The sequence below is a fragment of the Mytilus californianus genome, unplaced genomic scaffold (assembly GCF_021869535.1).
Source record: "Mytilus californianus isolate M0D057914Y unplaced genomic scaffold, xbMytCali1.0.p SCAF_14, whole genome shotgun sequence".
Taxonomy (NCBI): domain Eukaryota; kingdom Metazoa; phylum Mollusca; class Bivalvia; order Mytilida; family Mytilidae; genus Mytilus; species Mytilus californianus.
The window spans coordinates 41,620,801-41,644,014 of NW_026262626.1; the positions used below are offsets into that span (position 1 = coordinate 41,620,801).

Below are 23,214 nucleotides of genomic sequence, written 5' to 3' on the forward strand. Positions count from 1 at the left end.
ATCCTATTACACTTTTGAAAAAAAACTTACACTCCACATTTGTATTTATTTGTTGAATATTCTGTTCTTATAGAGAGATTGTAAAAAGACGTAAAAGGAAATTAAATGGAGCGACAGCAACCCAACCACACATTACTTTATAAAAATTAAAAATTCAAATATTCAATAACAAAAATTTGACTGATATTAACCAAAAACACGGTCAAACCCCCCAATACCCCCTTTTTAGCCATTGCATAAAATCAAATGTAACATTTTTTATTTAGCATTAACATTACAAATTACAAGAAAATCATAAAAACTCTTTTGCTCATAAATTCATTTTTTTTCGACCTAAATTGGTATGTACTATTGAGTTATGAAACATAAAATGTACTAGTATTCTAGACATCTAGATATTTAAGTTACTCTGCTGGTCTCTGCCATTTAAAGGGAAACCAACCATTTCTAAATATAATGTAACCTTTAATGTTTCATGATTCTTTTAGTAATTTTATGACATTCAGAATATGGTCTGCAATGCCTTTATATCTTTCCTGTTAAATAAACCATTTCATGCCAATGGACCTTACGTAACAATATATTTCTCAGTCCCTAAGGATACTTATTTCTAACCATATAAAATGTAATTAGCCAAATTCATGCACAGAGAGACAATAGTGTATCGATTACGTCTGCTCTTTTTCAGTTTTTGACCTTTTTTGGAACTGATGGCACTGAGAACTTTTTCCCCCTGCCTTTATTTGTCTGGCAATTATCTTCTTAAGAAGAGATAAATATGAATTACAGTTTTCCATCAAGTCAGCATATTAAATGTTAATGACTTATAATTTGGATTGATGATGAAGAGTTCCAGACATATCCCCAGGTATGAGGTCTCAGTGATCATACAATTTCACAAATAATTACAGTTTTGAATTAATTTGTATATAAAAGTTATTTATTGAGACAAAATTCCTACTCTTACTGCCATAGAGGAGTTATCTTTTTTCTTATTTCCATTCCTTTAAAGCTTCATGGTCAAAAACCGAAATGAATCTAAAAAAGTGATTGATAATCTAAAGGAGACAGCTTTCTTCTATTAACATTAAATTTTGTATGTGACAAAAAAGTAAGACATGTCAATTTTTTCTATTTTTTTTTTAATAAAGAGCTGTTGAACCAACACCTCCTAAATAAGAGTTCCCTCAAGTGAATACCGAGGGTATGCAGGGTTGTAAAAACATTATATGTATTTTTTTAAATGATATCTTGACTATCGGTACATCAATTTTTTTTTTAAATTCTAAACTTTTACCCATTTAAATAAAATTTAACAGAGACTTTCAAAGATCAGCAATCAACAATAAATATGTCCATCCACAAAAAAAACCCCATCATTTGATAAGTTTTTTCTATAAGTTGGCACCTATTAAAACGTTTAAACCCGCTGCATTTGTTTGCACCTGTCATAAGTCAGTAACCTGATGTTCAGTGGTTGTCGTTTGTTGATGTGGTTCATAAGTGTTTCTCTTTTCTCATTTTTTATATAGTTTAGACCGTTGGTTTTCCTGTTTGAATTGTTTTACACTAGTCTTTTTTGGGGCCCTTTATAGCTTGCTGTTCGGTGTGAGCCAAGGCTCCGTGTTGAAGGCTGTACTTTGACCTATAATTGTTTACTTTTACAAATTGTGACTCGGATTGAGATTTGTCTCATTGCCACTCATACCACATCTTCTTATATCTATTTAAACATATCTTATTGTCTACTTAAAACAAATGTGCTTATCCAGAAACCAGCTATGTACATAAATAAATAAGAGAACTCACTGATCCTAACAGTCTCCATTACTTTAAATGGAATATTGACAACAGTGTATAACTAGAAACTAAATTTACATTGGTTCCCATTACAAAATTAGGATATATCATTGCATTTCCAGATGAACCACACACACATCTGTCAATAGAATGTCAATACAATCCAAGAATGACAAGCTTCTATTCTAGTTTGTACTGGGTGACATTCAGTCTAATTAGAATTTCAGTGTATTTTGATGGTTGTTTTTATCTAAATTTAATTAGTTGATTGAATTATTCACGCTTTAATTGAAATTAAACAAGATAACACAAGGCTCCTTGGTACTGACTTAATTTTGGACTGGTTCTGAGCCAAACTTTACTACGAGACATCAAGTTCTTCCAAATGTTTTTTTCATTAAAGGGACTTAACCCTCCATTTACTTAAATCAAATCAGTCAAAAGCCTGTGTTTTAAATTAATGATTGCTGATTGCCGAACATCATGTTTTAAAATAAACACTTTCCAAAATTCAAATAATCTGAGTTAAATGAATAAATGGACATGTCAGATAAACATCAAACAGACAGCAAACAAACAAGGATGTGTGGGATAAACATCAAACAGACAGCAAACAAACAAGGATGTGTGGGATAAACATCAAAGAGACAGCAACCAAACAAGGACATGTGGGATAAACATCAAAGAGACAGCAACCAAACAAGGACATGTGGGATAAACATCAAAGAGATGGCAACCAATCAAGGACATGTGGGATAAAAATCAAACAGACAGCAAACAAACAGGGACGTGTGGGATAAACATCAAACAAACAGCAAACAAACAAGGATGTGTGGGACAAACATCAAACAGACAGCAAACAAACAGGGACGTGTGGGATAAACATCAAACAGACAGCAAACAAACAAGGATGTGTGGGATAAACATCAAAGAGACAGCAAGCAAACAAGGACGTGTGGGATAAACATCAAAGAGACGGCAACCAAACAAGGACATGTGGGATAAACATCAATGAGACAGCAAACAAACAATACACATGCCTTAAATAAAAAAATTATGGTTATGATGGGTATGAATAAAAAGAGATGTGAGACAACAACCCAACAACAAGAAACTAAAGGACAACTGCAATATACCATCTTCAGCCATAGATAAGCGTCTATACAATATGGCAGGTTGCAAATTGCCTGGAGTCTATAAAAGTTATCTTGAAAGAAGCTACTGTCAACTAAGTCACATGACTGGTCAGTTTTTATTGATGGAAGGCATAGTGTCCGGAGAGAACTAACCTTAATGGCAGGAAAACTGACAATTTCCTTGCCAATTAAGATTCAATTCGAGAGCACCTACCGGGTTGGAACTGACAACCTCAGTGTTGACAGGCTAGTGATACAGTAGTTGAACTACTTAGACCACCGGGTCACTGACACCTCCATGAATGCAAGAAGCAAAGACCACTGTACAACCAAAATCTCTGGAACTTAATACAAATAATTTTGCTGTCTCAACAAATATACAAGAAAAGCTAAAAATGAATATGTGTACTGATTTATGAATGACTAATTGTACTAACAGTGTAATCATTGTAAAAAGATGTCTGTGAGGATTGGAATTTTGTGGGGAGGTAAATCTGACAACAACATTGATGTTGTGATCTATTATATACTGTCTCTTGTAATACAATGGATCATACAGCTACTATGTATTTTGATTGACCTTGCATGTGTCTGTTTGTGTTTGTATGTTTGAAAGGAACATTTGGCTATCTAACTTTCTGTTGACACAGGAATTGAAACCATGCTCATCTGCTTCAGGGTAGATAGTTTCATGTATGTTATATACAGTAAATTCAGAATTTTAATAATTCAGAAATTATTGCAAAAAAAATGTGACAGGATTGTAATCACAATAATTTAAACTCGCATTTTGGAATTTTTTATATGAATGAAGCGGGATTTTTTTCAGTATCCCAAAAATAATAATCGCATTTTGGTCTAAAATGACAAAATCGCAATAACAAATTCTTCAAAAGGACTCCAGATCAACTGAACCTGAAACATCACATGAGCTTCATAGCCTTTTTTCACTGTACATAACAACAGTGAAATACTTTGTACGTACCCCTTGGGCATTTTATGCTTTGTTCTCTAAATACTCTTTATCAAAAAACACATCAAAATGGTGCAGTTCTTTTATTCTAAATTCATTTACATGGAAATATAACATTTTGATGTAATAAATCACTGATATTGTGTGCGAAAAATCATTTTGAGATTAGAACTCGGCAAAAATTGGAAAGATAATAGTATGGCATATGGAAGGGTGGGAAGATTCAACCATGCTTATCTTGTCGACAATCAATGTTTAATGGAGTCAAGTTTTTTCTCCTCAAAAGGTCAAACATGTGTCTTACGTAACTTTTGTTTTAATCTTTGTAGTTGAAATGTTCACATCTTCAAACCCAACTTCAAATTTAGTGTTTAAACATATAGTTTTCTGTGGGTGTCTGTGCTAATCTGACAAAACAGACCAAATACTTTGCTTCATGGTGGTAGCTCAGTTTTGTATTTGTGCTAGCATAAATTATCCAATTCATTAACACATCCAAATAAATATCTAAATAAGATGTGGGTTAGTTGTTCTAGAGATGTTAGTATTACCAAAATGCATTGACTTTTTTTTTTAACAAATTAGTAATTCAAAATACAAAATCAGAATTTTTTTTCAAAATTTTCTACTTAGATATCATGCTTTAGATATTAGTTTTCACCTGGAATAACTTTCCAGTAAATTCATTTCAAATATACCTAATCTAATATTCATCAGGAAATATAACTAATTTTCAGTAAGGGGTACACCTAGTTTTCAATAAAATCAAATTAGAATAATTAAGATCAAATTTATAACCAGACAATTTGCAGGTGTCAAAATGAAAACAAATTATTGCAAAATTAAAGTTTCATTTTGATTACAGGAAACACCTTATTGATTTCACAGATTAAAACAAAACTTTTCAAATCTCAGGTTTAATTTATTGATAAAAGACACTTAAAAGCTGAAACATGTCTTAAGCTGTTCAGCTGCACGTGTAAATTGTGCACTGCACGAGATGACAGTTGTGCAGAATTAGAGATATTGTAGAAGACATTATCATAATTCAGCATGGTAGTAAGGTATGGAATATATCAGCATTAATGACAGCTGTTTGGGTGCTCCTTTGAAGCAGGAAGTAAATAACACAAAAGATCTTATAAATTTAGGGAATACGAAACATATCCAAACATGGAAAAGGTCAACAACTAGGATGGATGGACATAAAAGCTAATATGGGGTATATGTCAGAGACGGCAACAATTAAATAAAAGTAATATATGGAGGTCAACAGACAGCCTTCAACAATAGACACTTGTGTCTAACCAATACTCAGGCTCTATTATTCAACTAGGTAGATTAAGGTTATATCTGTCAATTGAAAAAGGTTTCAAGCAAATGGCCAAGTTTTAGTGACACCCTTTAATGAAGAGTTATCTAACACAGGTATGGCTTGGTAAACGTGGGAGTTATTTACAATGCCCTAATGAAGAAAAATCTAAAAGATTAAGTGTCCTGAAAATGTGTGTTTATGGCTGGCTAAGTTTTAGTGTTACACTCTTATGAAGAGTTATCTAACACAGGTATGGCATCGTAAAGGTGGGAAGTACAGAAGCAGATTTGTAGGTTTGTGAAGTAGCAAGATAACATCAATGATGCAACAGTAGAACTGTCTGGGAAATAATTAAGTATTCACTGCAAGAGAAAGCTACAATTTCTCACATAGATAAGTTAACTCTTCATCAGTTTCAGTATAAATGTGTTTCATGTATCAATACATGCAGAATCTTTTTCAAATACAAATTATTTAAGATAGATTTTTTTAAATCCTATCTTCCCAAGGCACAATTTACAACTACAAGTCTCCCCTCTCTAAATTATAACTTCCCTGAAAACAAAAAAATTACATCGTTCCTATACAATAACAAAATGATAGGATCTAAATGGGATCTACCTTAATGATAAAAAAAATTTTGTTATAGTGCAGAAACCAAAAATTTTGCTACATACATTTCTGTATTATCAAGGGGCAAAACTTTGAAATGAAAAAAGTAAAATTGGCAAAATATTTATTGTTACATTTCATCTTAATTAGTTGTGGAAGGTTGTGAAAGTTTTTTGAAGGTCTTCAAAGAGCTCAAGTAAGTTTTAACTAGCTAAGATTCATCTTTTATCATTTTTATGGAGGTAACCTTTCTGCACTTATTTTTCTTGTGCCTCCAACAAATCTTTGTACTTTAAATATCTTGTATCTGTTGATTTTTCTTATTTACATGACATTAAAAAACAAACAAGTTTCCAAAATAGTCAAATATCAACATAATCAATAAATGAAATTGAAGCAAAACTTCAAAACAAATCAGAGGTACTGATAACTAAGTAACACAAATAAACAATAAACAATGTCATGAGATGAACCAAATCTTCATAATAAACAAATTAGAAAGAGTAGAAAATAAATATCAGAGTATTAGCAAATGCCAGAGTTAATGTGCTGTAACACCCTACTCGTATGTTTCATGCTATCAAAATTTGTTTTATCAATATCTTTTTCAATTTTATTGAGTGCACAATTCTGTGGCGAAATGTTTGAAAATAAATTAAGTAATCATGAAAGTACAATAAAATTGAAACAGTCTAAAGTGATTTTCTTTTTTTTACATCATGAAACACTTCAGAAATAATCCCACATCCAGCTGATCAATTCAACAGATAACCTGCGTTCTCCCGCCGTTTTTCGTTAGGTTCCTGCTGCTTCAGTTTTCTATGTTGAGTTTTGTATGTTGTTGTTTTAAAGTCTTTTGGTTGTTTTTTCGTTTTTTGTCATCATGGCTTGGTCAATTTATCATCAACTTTTGAGTTGTGATATCACTTTGGTATCTTCCAGCTGCCATATAAGTTAAGACAGTGAAAATTCCTCTGATCAAGATAAAAAGGGGGAGGGTCAAGCTTTCAATAAACTAAGACACAATCAAAATTGACAGTATTCACAGTAAAAAATTACCACCAAGAGAGACATGTTGTATGTACTAAGCCAGGACTTTTTTCTCAATGCATTTTTTTTTCTAAAATCTTCATCATCTCTACAAACTGTTTACATTCACCTTGTAACAAGTTTTATGGTTCCTGCAGACTGACCAGTGAATTTCTAAAGAGATACCTGACATTCCAGACAAGATAAAACAGATAGTGTGTACTGAGCTATAGGTGTTGCTAAATTGAGCTACAGGTGTTGCTAAACTTCTTTATTTTATACACCTGTATTATTACAGCCAAAATGTTTCAATCATGCTTTGTTGCAAGAACTCAAATTTATTCATATTTCAATAGAAGTAAATTTAACAGTTATAAAATATAAGTACTCTGCCACTTCCGGTCTGTGTTTTTGTTACATGTATTTCTGCTTTGTATAGTTTGTTAACTTCTATGTCATTTGGTCTCTGGTGGAGAGTTGTCTCATTGACAATGATGTTATAGTTTGTTAACTTCTATGTCATTTGGTCTAATGTGGAGAGTTGTGTCATTGGCAATGATTTTATAGTTTGTTAACTTCTATGTCATTTGGTCTCTGGTGGAGAGTTGTCTCATTGGCAATAATTTTATACCACATCTTCTTATTTTTATATTAACAAGATATGATTGGATAACATAATGTTACCAATGTGTACCGCTGAATTCTAAAGTTTGTAATTCTGTAAAGGCAAGTTATCCTTAACAAACATGGAATTGATAACAAAACTCACAATTACACGGGTATAAAAAAACAACTCAATATTTACAGGCTTAAAGAAAAAGGACCAGGACGTTACTGCGATTTCCTAGAATTGAAGGAAAGGAATGGTTACAGTTAGTCAGAGATTCTGAATGCCTTTTTCGTGACCAGCTGGCCCTAAGCCACTCCTTAGAGAAGACTGTCAGACATCAGAGCAATCTTGGACAAAGTTACAGTATATGCCCCAGCCACTCAGTTAATGGCGTAAAAATTTATAGGTGATTTGACCAAAAACGCCCTATAAAAAAAATCATATGTTCAAAAGTATAAAATATCAATAGCTCTATTTAAAAATCAAAACACTCCTGATCAATTGCAAAAAGATTTTTACAAAGTTGTAGCATTTCAGATTCTAATGAACATCTTACTTTGAATATCAAATGACCTTAACATTTTTTCCCCAAAGGTATTTCTTTACTCAATGTTTTATAAGCTTACAACCTCTGAACTCAAAATCAGGTGTCAAACAGGTGTATTCTAAAATTAGGATTCCTAATGATGCAGAAACTGGCAGGTGAGAGAAAGTTGTGTCAACATCTGGCTCCAGGTGTCTTAAATACCTTGATACCAAATGGTCCAGAAAATCATCCAAAACTTTAACTATGAATAAACAATAATAACCCTATAACCAAGGACACCAGAACACTGCAGATTGAAGGGAGTATCCTTACTGAAATAAACAAAACGTATCAAAAATACAACCTGTTTTTACAAATAAGTTTAATACTAATACATGTATTTGAAGACCTATCTGTATGTGTTTGAGAAAAAAAATGATGCATTCTGCACTAATCAAAGTTTTGGACTCCTTTAAAAATTTTGATTTGAAAAAGAGGCATACACATCTTGAATTCCAATACTGTAGGTACTTATGGTTGTAATTAGGTGTCATCAGTCAGGGAAAGGGAGCTGGAACTCTTAAATGGTCTTTAAGAATTTGGAAAACAAATTTCAGTGCACTCTCATACAAATTGACATACTGGTATTCCAGACTATAACATTGGGATTTTCATTAAAAGGCTCTGTGTTGAAGGCCATACTTTGACCTGTAATTGTTTACTTTTTACACATTGTGACTTGGATGGAGAGTTGTCTCATTGGCACTGACATACCACATCTTCTTATTTCTATGACATTCATTTTTTACTATATCACTTATATACCTAGATAAATGAATGAAATCTTGCTCTTTTAGATAAAAACATTGCATTTTTTACAAGCACAGTTCATTTTCAGTAGAACTACAGGACTACAATGCCCCCTTAACTCCATCTATTTTTCTGTCCTCGTTTAGGACCATTTATCATTCTGAGAGTATACATACATCAATCATTATTGCTATTCTAGAAAGCTGAAAAGAGCAGCAAATATTGAATTTCATTATAGAAAGTGATTGAGCATCAATTCTAATATCCTGACATCAAATATTTACTTTAAACTAAAATTCTAAGCAGAATTTCTACGCATATGACATCAAATATTTACTTTTAGTTAAAGAACCTAATCCCTTAGCATCCCATATTTATCTTTCTACTTCTCGTTGTTATTCATCAATTTCATCATTATTGAACCCCATTCTTTTTATTCAAATGATGGGATGAAAGTTGGTTATATCAATACACTTATAGGACAATGACCATTGAACCGAAATTGATGTCATTAAATAAATATTTTCTCCAGCTTTTGTGCTTGTTGTTTCAGTAATAATGTTTTCACTCAAACTAACGTTCTTTCTTGTACATACCTTCAATAAAAGTTATGTTTGTGGTATTTAGCTAAGCTCTCCTAAGTAAAAACATTTTTAACTCAATCCCAATTTCCAGATGGAAAACAGATAGATACATCTTTCACATTTCATTCAAATTAATCATACTTCAAACCTATGTGGCCAAAAATTAACATTAAAAAGCAGAAAAAGTGGAAAGAGGGAGGGAGGGAGGGAGTACACATTGTTTATCAAACCTTTTACTTTCCAGCAATAGAAACATTACAGACATTTCCTTTAAACCACAATGGAACCAATTATATCATGTAAAAAGGAAGAGCAAGAAAAGTATGCATAAGGACTCTGTCACATGTCATTGGGATTTTGTGTCATAAATTAATACACATGATATCCCCCTTTTTTCTTGAACTTTTTAAAAATATATTGTATACAGTGTTCATCTGTGAGTATTTAAAGTATCCTCTGCAATGAAGAAAAGAGGTACAAGCCTTAGAATGATGGATTTTCCACATGCTGACAACTTTGACCTTGTACGACCTCTCATCCTTACATGTAATAGACAACATAGCTGTCATTGTTATACATGAAATATACATCAATGTAACTGCTATGGAAATTGTTTGTATACTAGGTGATGAAAATTAAGCATTTTTCTGTTAATTACTGACAAAACTATAAGTCAAGAATGATGATAAATCATGCACAAATTTTACTCCTTTTCTACAATGTTGAGACTGCTATTACTGGTGTGGATCTCCAAGTTAGGATTTCATGGTGGATCTTGCATGTTTTGCAATGGATTTAAGGGTTAGGGTGACTTTAAAATTTCTTTTATTATCTCAGATGGTGAGACCAATCATATATGTGATCTCCAGTGAAGCAGGAGGAATCCAGCCATTTTTAAAAGGGAGGTTCCAACACAGGATAATGGGGGTTCCGACCATATGTCCCCATTCAAAAACATTGATCGTAAAACAAAGGGGGTTCAAACCCCCCTGGATCCGCCACTGCCAAGGGCCCAGGGGCCACACTGAGTGATTGGTGTATGATTATGTTACTTTAAAAGAGAGAGAAGATTCAAAAGGGCCAATGATAAATCAGTCATAAATTTTCTTTTTTTCTTCTGAAACATTTCATAACTTAACACCAATAAATAATCTTCAATCATACTTTGTATAGATTTTGTTTGGCATAGCAGATCGTTTATCATTTATTAAATTATCGATTGTCTGATCAGCTAATCCAGAAACAGGTGAAAGCCAAAAATTCACATAAATTGTATCAATGTCTGACTGCAAAAATGATACTACAGTACATGCATGTGCCTACGTGTAAGTTATCACAAAAACTGTACTGAGTTGCCTCCCTTTTTTAGCTGAAAATGTGCCAAAATCTACAAGACCTTAACCCCAAGTTTTCAGATATAAAAACATGTTTTTATAACATCTTCACGTGTGAAAGACAAACGATATTCCATGTTATTAATCGTAATCTAAGGTAAAAATCGTAACTTCTGTCCGGTTTTGATGTTTTTTGACAAAATAATCCACCTCCTCTTTTGAAATTGACAACAGATGTTTAATCACCTGTATAATCTAGTTTCATTGAAGAAATTTATTTGGAATTTATCTCTCTTTTTTTTTACCATCAAAAATTTTAATTAAAAGAGTTTAGCACTATAAGGATAATGTTGATTTCAAACTCAGAGACTTTACCAACCATTGATTTAGAAATCATAAAATGAGTGAGATGTTTCTGTACTTAGCTAAATATTTTTATCAAAATATCTGAATTTCAACCCCAAAGACTTTGAAGTTTTGTATAAAAAAGAGGTGTGGGGGGGGGGGGGGGCTATATGAAACTGGAAACTTAATCAGTAAAGTCCAGTCTGTAACTAGATTAGCTGACTTAGGACTGTGCAAATATGGACTAACATTAAATGGTTTGGTGACTGAAAACAGCCTGCATTGAAATACTATTGTTGCTCCTTAGCTAAGCTTCAGACTGGCATATTGACTGAGAGCTCAAAACTCATCCTAAAAAGCTGTTGAAAAGGGCTAAGTTTGACTCATCAGCTTGGAAAATATCAAAGATTAACATTTTCTCAATAACCACACCAACACAATAATACATAAAGGCAAGATTTCATTTTACAACAAAGTACAAAAGAACAAAACTTACTTTTTGACAGAATCATGAGAATGAAAAGCCAGGCTAACAAGGAACTCAAAACATTCTGAGAAAAAGCTGTAGAAAACATCTGGATTCCTTATAATTGACAGGACACCATCAGACAACTCAGGTTTTAAATTTATACATGTATATCACTGTAAAGAACCAGATGTTTACCTATAAACAATACATAACCATAATCCTGCTGTTTTCTTTTGTTTTATGTAACACATAATCAGATCATGTTGTGATGGATCAGTTATGTCAGAACATTTCTGTTTTTTGTGCAATTTTGTGAGAACATATAAATTCCAAGTCTATTCTGTCATGCTTATACTATTAAACGACTTCTGCTCAAAGACTCCTAACCTTGACCCTAATAAAGGTCAAATTTTATCAACTGATTTCAAATGACAACCCAGATTCTTTAAAAGACATATTTTTTATCTAATAAGATGGAAGGTTACATTGAATGAAAAGCTGAATAAAACAAGAATGTGTCCATAGTACACAGATGCCCCACTCGCATTATCATTTTCTATGTTCAGTGGACCGTGAAATTGGGGTCAAAATTCTAATTTGGCATTAAAATTAGAAAGATCATATCAAAGGGAACATGTGTACGAACTTTCAAGTTGATTGGACTTCAACTTCATCAATAACTACCTTGGCCAAAAACTTTAATCTGAAGCGGGACAGACGGACGAACGGACGCACAGACTGAAAAACATAATGCCCCTAAGTTGGGCATAAAAAGACAAAATGAGTTATTACCTGAGAGAATAGATTTGGGAAATAACTCCACCAAAAACGAAAATTAATATAACTGAATATAGGGATGCATCCTTTTATCATATTTTCTAATTTTCAAAATTCTTAGTTTGCAATGCTTTTGATTTTTGTCTGTGACCCTTACCTAAAAATTTTTGCCAAGAAATTGTATTGAAATATAAGAGACATTTCATTCTATGTTTTAATCAGGATATTGGTATAACTTAAAATAAACAATGCAAACATAAATTAATTTATATCTATAGCCTGATTAAAACCTAGATTGAAATGCCCCGTGGGGAGCAGCTTACAGAGAATGCAGAGACATAAATGAACTCTTATTTTGTGGAATGGATTACATACATACAGACATGTTTCTTTTACAGTTTATATTCTGTCTGCATGTCACCGCTATGAAAGACATAACAGAAACAGATTTCTCAGCAGGGAACCAGTTCAAATACTGTAATTTTACAAATTAATATGCTTAATATTGTTAAAAATACAAATCTGATTAGTATGTACTCAAATCAATTTGGCATTTTTTGCAAATATTGTTTAACTTTGGATGAAAACGTTATGAAATAATAACAAACCAGAAATCAGAAATGAGAACACCTTATGTTTTACAAGACGTTATTTTAATAAATATTCAGATCAAATATCAGGTTATAATTTGATGAAATCACAATCTGTCCATATGTTTTTTACAATATCGTCAATTTCTAATTATTTTATTAGATTCACACATGTTCTTTAGACAGGGTCTAATTTGTGTAAGAAAATTGAAATAATAAAAACATCATTATGAATCAGACAACACTACTAATAAATAACATAGATTCTGATGATAATCAGGAAATGAATTATTTCTTAATATGATTATATAATTTCTGAAATAAGATTAATAAAGAAATACTTGTAATAAGATATATAGGAATAAAAGGATATGTGTTGTATGAGATATTAACCCACAAAAATAATATATCGGCAAGACTTAAGGTCTCAAGCCAAGACGGTTACCTAGATTTTACAGACCAGATCTCTTTTGGCCATATTATACCTCCTTGTGTTCCTGTACCACCTATGCATGTATTTATGATAATAGTTTATACCTACAGCCCATACTAGTAATGTTATGGCCATCAAACAACGCCCACCCCCACCTGATTTTGGCTACTTTTCACATTTTTCCGATTTTGAACTCTTAACCTAAAAGGCCGTTAAAGTTGCCATATTTTCACAAAAACACATCTGAGAAGAGTTTATGGACCATGAATTGCATGGTTGAAGTCCCTGCTGTCAAGACAGTTCAGCTGGGGCAGTTCTAAAAAAGTATGGAGAGTCATACGGGCCATCAAAGAATGGTGGTAGCCATCACGACTACAGGCGGGATTGGGGGCAAAGAGGTTAAAGAAATTTTCAAAAGAGGTGCTTGTTTGATGAGGTTTATACATTTATGTTCTCAGCTTGTTGATCATGATAATCATTTGACCAGTAGATGCCATTTTATTTGTTTTTATTTTGAGTTGCTGATCTTTTCATTTTTACCAAATTTTGTTTTGGCAAATATTAAAGCTGACAATTTTCAAATACATGTTAGCAATTAAAAGAAGCAATTCTAAAACAAGTAAATAAATTATTTCCAAGGTAACTTCGTGACTAACAAACAACATTAATAACATCCTTCCTAGTTATCCTATTTCTGACCTTGAACTTTTTACAACAGCAGATAAATGACCTTGAAATGAAGATTAAACTAATTTACTTTAATTGGACAAAAAGAAGATGGTATATTATTTCATGACACAAAATCATTACACATACAAAGCTAAAGAAAATAAACAAAACTTTTTAAACTCAAAGTTACAATGAGGCCTTCAAAATGCTAGGAAAGGCCCACACTTCACTGGAAGATCTACACATTCCACAGCACCAGCATGAGCTCAAAACTTTTCTAGATGTGGATAACACTACACATGTGCATTCAAGAAGCATGATGCTTAATTAAACAACCAATTACATGTTTCCCTTCCTTCCCATAAATGTTGCCTTGACATCGATATGGTAGAGAGATATTATAATTGTTGAAGCTCAGATGATTTAAGGCTTGTGTTGTTGGATTGCTGTACAAAACACCTATTTTTCATACTAAATCACACAAAGATTTAATTTTTCTTCCATTTCGAGACTAAAGCTAAATAATTTTTTTGGATTGCTGTACAAAACAACTATTTTTCACACGAAATCACATAAAGATTTAATTTTTCTTCCAATTCACTACTAAAGCTAAATAAATAAGTACTGTATGATTTTCCCATTTATCCTGTAAAACATCATATCAAATCTAAATGTTGGTGTTTTGGTTGAGGAAGAAAACGCACTAGAAAATTTTCTACATGATCATTAAAGTGTAGAAAGGATTGCATTTGATGATGGCATTCATTTCCTTAACTAATTTTCCAAATGATGAGAACAGATTATCGTTGCACAGATGGTGATTAAATATCTTACGTGAGAAGTGACCCATAACCACATGAAATTTCCAAATGTATTTAGAGTTCTACTGATATTTGCAGGTGGTTTTTAACTAGATTGATTTTTAGGGCATAATTCCAGAGAATTATATAAAAACAAGCTGTAGATTTAAAAGGGAGACAACTCTTGAAGCTTACTCTAAAATTATTTCCAATTTACAGGAAAGTTTTTTTTTATAAAACTGTTGAACATTGAAAATTTAATTAATTCTATAGTTACTACTAGTATGACAGAACAGAATATTCATTATAGAAAATTAAAATTAATAATTTCAAGGGAATGATCCAATAGAACACAAAACAAAACAAGACACTACTAAAGTTCATCATATATGAGAAGTATTTAAAAAAATATTAAAAAAGTTTAAAAAATCTAAAAACTGAAACTCAGTGTCAAAACAAACCTTACTACATGTATCAATTTCAAATTTTGTATTATAAGAATTAGTCTTGATGAATTAAGATTATTTTAGTTATAGATTTAAAAGGAATTATTTCCCTTTGAGGAACCAGCATGACATCCTTAATTTAAAGAAGAACATTTCTTCGACAAAATATGCTGTGCAATTCATTAATCCCATTTAAGTAGTAACTTTTCCTCTTTACACAAAGGCAATGCCTCATATTCATGTGTCTGTTCAAAATCAGGAACCATGTCAGTGGTTGTCATGAAAATACTTGGCAATTAGTTTGTTATTTATAGATTTTGATGACATACATTTAGTTTCAGTTGAATTTAATCACAACCTTTTAGACTTAAGGAATGCTTTAGAACTATATTGTATAGACACCTGTCTTTTGTTGAATACCTTGTTTTGCCCTCTTCTAGTCTTTCCATTATTCATTTTGTTAAGTTGCCATCTTATTGATGTTTACCACATCTAGCTTTTATCCAAATCTGACTAGCTTACAAAAAAAATGTTTTTAGTGATCTTGAAACCCTTAAGAGATATCACAATGAAGGTTTTCTAAATTTATGGCTTTTGAATGTAAATATTATAGATATTCATAGAATTATTATCTCAGAAAAATAAAACAATAAAACTTGCCTGATCATCATGGTAGGAATGATAAGGGTTATACATCTCAGCTCTGGTGTTCCATTCATTGTCATACATAGACTTACAACGAGAGTTATCTCCCTCCATTAACCTCTTCAATTCGAAATAATTAAAATCCACACTTATCAAGGAGAACAAACTTAAAAACTAGAAAAGCTTCTATATGATAAAATATTTGAGAATTTTTTAGGGTAAAGATATCAGCATATTTCATATCTTTAAGCATTAGATGGGCTATCTTTTAGAAGTTTGTGTGCCGATTTTTCTATGTGATATGATATGTTCAGTGCTGCTGCCAAGGAAAAAAGATAAGCTGTTCTTTAAAGATAAGGATTCTTTGGTATGTATGGACACATAACTGCTGCAACATCTCATCTTATCTGACAAAAACACAACATTCAAAAATAGCTACTGAACACTTTTCACAATGTTTGAAGCCAGTGGTAATTGGCAAAATATCACCTCTATCCTGCAGGTATCTATTTAATTGGCTCAAACCATATTAAACTCTACCAAAAGGGAGTGAAGTTGAAGGCTACATAATGTAGGGATGGGAGAACATAACTTACTCTTTTTATTTTATCCAAATACATCCAGGTTTTATGCAAAACATAAAATACAAATACAAACTGCCAATGTACAAATAGAAATGGTTAAATGAACAGGCAGTCACAAAGAGTCAAAATGTACATTAGTGATCACATAGAGCTAAACTGTGCATCTGCATTCACAAAGAGTCAATTTGTATGCACTGGCAGTCACAAAGAGTCAAACTGTACACTAGCAGTCACAAATAGGCAAATTGTACACTTGCAGTCACAAAGAGTAAACTTGTACACCAGCAATCACAAAGAGTCAACTTGTACAATGGCAGTCACAAAGAGTCAAACTGTACACTAGAAGTCAAAAACAGTCAAAGTGATCACTAGCTGTCACAAATAGGCAAATTGTACACTGACAGTCACAAAGAGTCAACTTGTACACCAGCAAACACAAACTAGAGAGTCAACTTGTACACCGGCAATCACAAACTATAAGTCAACTTGTACACCAGCAATCACACATTTAAAAGAGTCAACTTGTACACCAGCAATCACAAACTAAAGAGTCAAACTGATTTCACTGGCAGCCATTTAGAGTCAATTGTACACTGCCAGTAATAAAGAGTTAAATTGTTCACTAGCAGTCAAAAAGAGTCTAAGAGCACCAATCGTCACAAAGAGTCAAAAGAGTCAAAATTGGGTGTATATATATATAATCACAAAGAGTCAAATTGTAAACTGGCAATCACAAAGAGTCAAGTTGTATACAGGCAATCACAATAAGTCAAATTGTACTCTGGCAAACACAGTGTCAAACTGTACAAGAGATTCACAAAGATACAAATTGTACAAGGACAGTCACAATGAGTCAAAATGTACATTGACAGTTGTAAAGAGTCAATTTGTACTCAGGGAAATACAAAGCGTCAAACTGTACATACTAAGACAGGTATAAAGAGTCAAATTGTGAGGACAGCAATAATGAATGAATAATAAAAAAAAACATAATTCCACACCTGATCTTTGCAATATTACCTCATGTTAGTATAGTTGAAGTCATTGGTCATGTTCAATGATGGATTTCATTAAATGGTCATTCTCCCTGCAAAGCCTTTAGATTAATTGCAACAGAACACAGTTATGAATTTTTTAATTATCTAAATTTGAAGATATTCTACATGAACATCTAATTCTCTCATGATTCATTGTTTTTCATTCAGGAAGACATTTATTTTAGCTGGAATGATTCACACTCAAGAACCTTTTAATATGTCTCAGTAACTTTAGATCTGATGATCACATTGAAGATTTTTTAAACCCTTTTTATCTCCATGATTTAAGAAGACTTTAATCTGATCTTATTTCTGGGCAGGGATCACTATTTTTAGCAGACACAAACTAATTTAATCTCCCAGCTGATAAAAAATTACAAATTTCATTGAAATTAAACTTCTGGATGTAATTACAATAAAATCTTTTTAAATACATCAGTTTATGTGATTTTGATGAAAGATTATGTAATATAATAATTTCAGCACCATGGAAAACATCTCAAAATATTTGTGTTTCTATTTTAATTCAAAATTTTTAATCAATAATAACCCATGAAAGAAATACATTTTCACATCAAAGGCTCTTACACTTTTCCAGCTGCATAATTTTCAGCAATTTCACAAGAGCAATATTCATTTTGTTCCCCTAAATTCCTCATCATGGATAAACAAGCTATTAAAAGCCATTTCATTAAAATAGTAAAAAACATTATTTTTCTTGATGAACATGAGAAAATCTGATGAAGTGATGAACCAGTTTAGTCCTTTTAATGGAAACTAACTTGGCATGTATCACTGCCATGTTGCTTAGTTTCTTCTGTTCCCTATCCTAACATCGGACTCAGACTTCTTTTAAACTGAGTTTTACTGTGCGTATTTGCTGTGTGTTTGTTTATTCCACATTGGCTAGAGGGGAGGGTTGAGAATTCGCAAAAATTGTTTAACCCTGCTGCATTTTTGCGCCTGTCCCAAGTCAGGAACCCCTTGCCTTGTTAGTCTTGCATGTTTTTGTAATTTTGGTTCATTTATATGTTTCAGAGTTTTAAGTGACGTGTATTACGCTGAATTAGTATACATTATTGTTTAGGGCCATCTGAAGCCCAACTCCGGGTGCAGGATTTTCTCGCTGTGTTGAAGATTCATTAGTGGCCTTGGGCTGTTTTCTACTCTTTGGTTGGATTGTTGTCTCTTTGACACATTCTCTGTCTCCATTCTCAATTTTATTGGTAAACTTTTCTCAATTTTGAAGAAAGAGAGAAAAAAATCCCCTTTCTTTTCTGTTTATTCAGTGGCAAAGTGATGGAAAATTTCTTTCATGAAACAAGTTTTGTCTCCTTATCATTTTATCTTATTTGTGCTGACATTCATCCTACACTGTACACAGGTGACCACTGTCCAGGTCTTTAAACAATATTCCAATCATTGTGAAATCAAATTTTCTATAATTTTTAACATATTCTTATTTACACATTCCTACATTTTACAAATACCCTAACTCAAAAAGTGTGATTTCCCCAAATGTTTCAAGAAAAGTCAACATTGCATTAGACAATGCTTATGTAATCAGAATCTTACATTTCTACCAATATTCCTCTTTTTGTAGCTGGACGTAAGGATGTTTTTTATGGAGTGTTTTACCTATATGATATATGTTCTAGATAAGTCAACATTTCTGAAGTTACAGTATCCACAGTATCATGAACTAGTAATTCTAAAACTTAAACTTAACGATGATGATGACTATGATGATAAAGATGATGATGATAAGATGGCTATTTTTTACGTCCAGTGGCAAATTAAATGAATGTTCAGGACTTTAAACTTGATAAGGATGACAACGGATGGCTGTTTAACGTCCAGTGGCAAATTAAATGCATATTTAGGATTTTATAAACCTCAAAACCATAATTAACACTCATATTATATTGCTATTGTAAATTTTAGTTTATGAACCAATTTCCATCTTGAATAGAAGTAAGAGTTCACTAATTATTTTTTAATGAACTGATGTAAATATCGTAATAAAATCAGACATATTGCATTAAACTATACTGATACAAAGCTTATGCAGTAATCCCTCTAAATATTTATACGATTTGAACATTATTATCTATTAATAGAGCTATCTGCTGTCTTTCACCTGAAGAATTAACCTATAATTTACACATGAAAAATGTTGTTTTTCTCCCATTAATTAACCTTGCCTGCTAAGAAATCACCAGAATCCTGCTGACAATTTCTTGTTTTGATGACTGATGATGTTAACTTACAATTAGGTTGTCTCCATTGTAATGCAAGGGAACTGTAGTGATAAGAAAAATTTTGAACATTGTCTAATGTTTTCCCTATGCTATATACATATATGAGGGGGAGTAACTCTTGCTTCAAATTTATTTTTCAGATGATGGAGAAACTGTAATTCATTAAATTTTGAATATCAAAATAAAAACATGAAGGAATTCTTGAATGTTTTCATGTGGGATGCAAACGAGTTTTCATTAAAATCATAAACTTTCCAAATTTAGTTGCAATGGAACATTGTATAATAGCATTTAAAGGAGATAATTATCTTTTTTTTCAACTGGTTTATAGCATAAAGGGAGACAACACCATGTAATGTTAAAACAAATTACATGCATCGATGTAAATTTTCATAGCTGACATCTTCTGCTGTGTTTTTCAAGACATTGGATAGATCATGTAAATTGTGGGGTTCGTTTTAATATGAACTCATATTTTTCAGCATAATTTTATAATTTAGTTTTCTAACAAGAAATTTAAGAAATCTTTACAATTTAGGAATATTCAAAAATTTTTAAATATGATTTTAACTCTATTCAACATTTCATTTATTTTTATGTAATATGTAATAATCCAAAAAATAAATTGAAGGAAGAATGGGTGGATTAGTGATTAATGTCCAGTGGTTAATATTACATACATATCAGGACGACAGCGTGTTCATATGATATCAATATGAACCTTGCTTTGAAATTCACTGACATATTGAGCCAGCTTTAAAATGTGCTAGTTCACAAGGTAACAGTTTGTAGGATGTCATTCTACTATGACACAATGAGCCAGCTTTATCATGTGCTAGTTCACAAGGTAACAGTTTAGTGAGTTTGTATGAAGACATGTCATTCTACTATGACACAATGAGCCAGCTTTATCATGTGCTAGTTCACAAGGTAACTGTTTAGTGAGTTTGTATGAAGACATGTCATTCTACTATGACACAATGAGCCAGCTTTATCATGTGCTAGTTCACAAGGTAACTGTTTAGTGAGTTTGTATGAAGACATGTCATTCTACTATGACACAATGAGACAGCTTTATCATGTGCTAGTTCACAAGGTAACTGTTTAGTGAGTTTGTATGAAGACATGTCATTCTACTATGACACAATGAGCCAGCTTTATCATGTGCTAGTTAACAAGGTAACTGTTTAGTGAGTTTGTATGAAGACATGTCATTCTACTATGACACAATGAGCCAGCTTTATCATGTGCTAGTTCACAAGGTAACTGTTTAGTGAGTTTGTATGAAGACATGTCATTCTACTATGACACAATGAGCCAATTTATAATGTGCTAGTTCACAAGGTAACAGTTTGGAGGAAGACATGTCATCCTACTATGACACATTATTCTTATTCTCAATCTGATAATGTTATGCTCTTACTCCTACATGTTACTTGCTCAGCAGGGAACCAGCAAACACCAATTTTAAAGTCGTCCATGAATCAAACCCATTACCTCATCCACTGAAAGTCAGCATGCTGCCACGAAACAACCAAGGCATTTAAATCAATATTGAACTTAAAGCTTTGAAAAAGTAAGTACCAATCAGCTGACACTACTTTTAACATGCATGGTTATCATAAAGACATGCCACCAGAACTACTGGAATTAATACACATATCTAACAAAACTGAATGGGAAATATATCTTAATTACAGTGCTATCCTGCATAAAACAGTTGGAGGAGATAAATACAGATGACTACCTCTAATAAAATATCTATCAAGTTTTCATCAAATGTACTGGCAGATTTCCTCAGATTTCCTAGTTTATCTCATTTTTTCATCAAAATATAGAACTTTATCTGAATCAAGGCTATTTGAGTACATTTCATTCAAGTGTCAGATATTGGAAACTGTTCAAAGGGGAGTAACTCTAGCATTATCAGTAGTTGGATATTTTTCAGATACTTTCAAAGTTACTTTGTGGTTATCAAATAATATTCCTTCAAAGTTGTACAGATAATACACACATTAAATGCAGAGCCATTACAAGAAAAACTGAACAGACATGGAATCAATTTCAATGGATTATAAAGTAAAAGACCTCAGTTTATCTCATTATATTTTGTTTCAATTTCACTAACATTAAGCAAACAAGTCCTGATTGAAATTGGTTATTGAGATTATAATAACTATTTCTATCATTTTCATTCCAAAGTAGACGAATAAAATTATGTGAAACATTATAAATATGAAAATTCATCTGCTTTAATTTTTCTTCATCAGCTGAAGACTTTTTCTCTGTCAAAAGGAACCAAAACAAAGTTATTAGCAGATAAGCTTTCTAAACTTTTGTTGAGCAGCCGGTTGTACGAACGTGGCATTAGCCTAATGGGTCATTAAGTCTTCATTAAGCCTTTATGATGCATTAGGCTAATGAAGACTTAATGACTGATTAGACTAATGACACGTTCGTACAACCGGCTGCTGGTCATTTCAGTGCTCCTTAGGAATTAACAAAGTTCTGTTACTTAAACTCTAGTTCAACTACTTACATAAAAAACAAAACACACACACACACACACACACACAAATTGGTTTATGAGTAGCTTATGTTTCTCAACATTTCACCTTACTTGACATATTACCAAACCTCAGCAACTTAACCTAACAGAATACTACATATTTACATCTTACTGACAGTACTGCCACAAATGATTTAAAAAAAAAGGTTTTTCAGGTTTTACAGTACAAAAATCTGTTTCAGATAATATTTTTCAGGTTTTACAGTACAAATATCTGTTTCAGATAATATTTTTTAGGTTTTTCAGTACAAACGTCAGTTTCAAATAATATTTTTTAAGTTTAACAGTACAAATATCTGTTTCAGAAAACATTTTTTTCGGGTTTACATTACAAATAACTGTTTCGAATGGTACCCTCAAGATATGAGCCATTATCCTGTCCTTGTATTTATTTATAACTTGTGAAATTTATAGAAACAAATATCTTTGACTTTATTGCTGAACTAAAAAATTCAGTCCTCATGTTGTTAATGTTTACAGGTGATTAAATATTTCCTTCACAAGGATCAATAATAAATAATTCTTGTCTTTAGAAAGCCTCTATACATGATTTTCCAATTGATGCTTTCTCCCAAAAAAATTTGACTTCACAAAGCAAATATCTTTATGTCACACTGTGCTATGATGAGTATTCCCCCAAATGACCCCAGGTCAACCGGGGCAGTTAATTCATAAAATCGAAAATTGGAATCTTGTTTTTTTTCTAGAAAATAATAATTAAAAACTTACATTTGTGCTGAGTTGTGTTGTCAGCGTTGACACTTTTTCCTGTGCAGCCTCCAGCTCTCTGCGTAATTTACGAACCTACAAGTAGGAAATGTACTCCATCAAGTTCAAAACCACAGGCTAATTAACGATAT

At 32.1% G+C, this 23,214-nt stretch overlaps 1 protein-coding gene across 1 annotated transcript in view; it reads right to left on the bottom strand.

Moving 5' to 3' along the window:
- The window catches only part of LOC127724559 (neuron navigator 3-like), a 175,976-nt gene that overhangs the window by 61,023 nt on the left and 91,739 nt on the right, over positions 1–23,214 (bottom strand). The window contains exon 13 of the mRNA XM_052231542.1: positions 23,084–23,158. Coding sequence (XP_052087502.1) covers positions 23,084–23,158 — 75 coding nt within the window. The remainder of the gene's footprint in view (positions 1–23,083; positions 23,159–23,214) is intronic.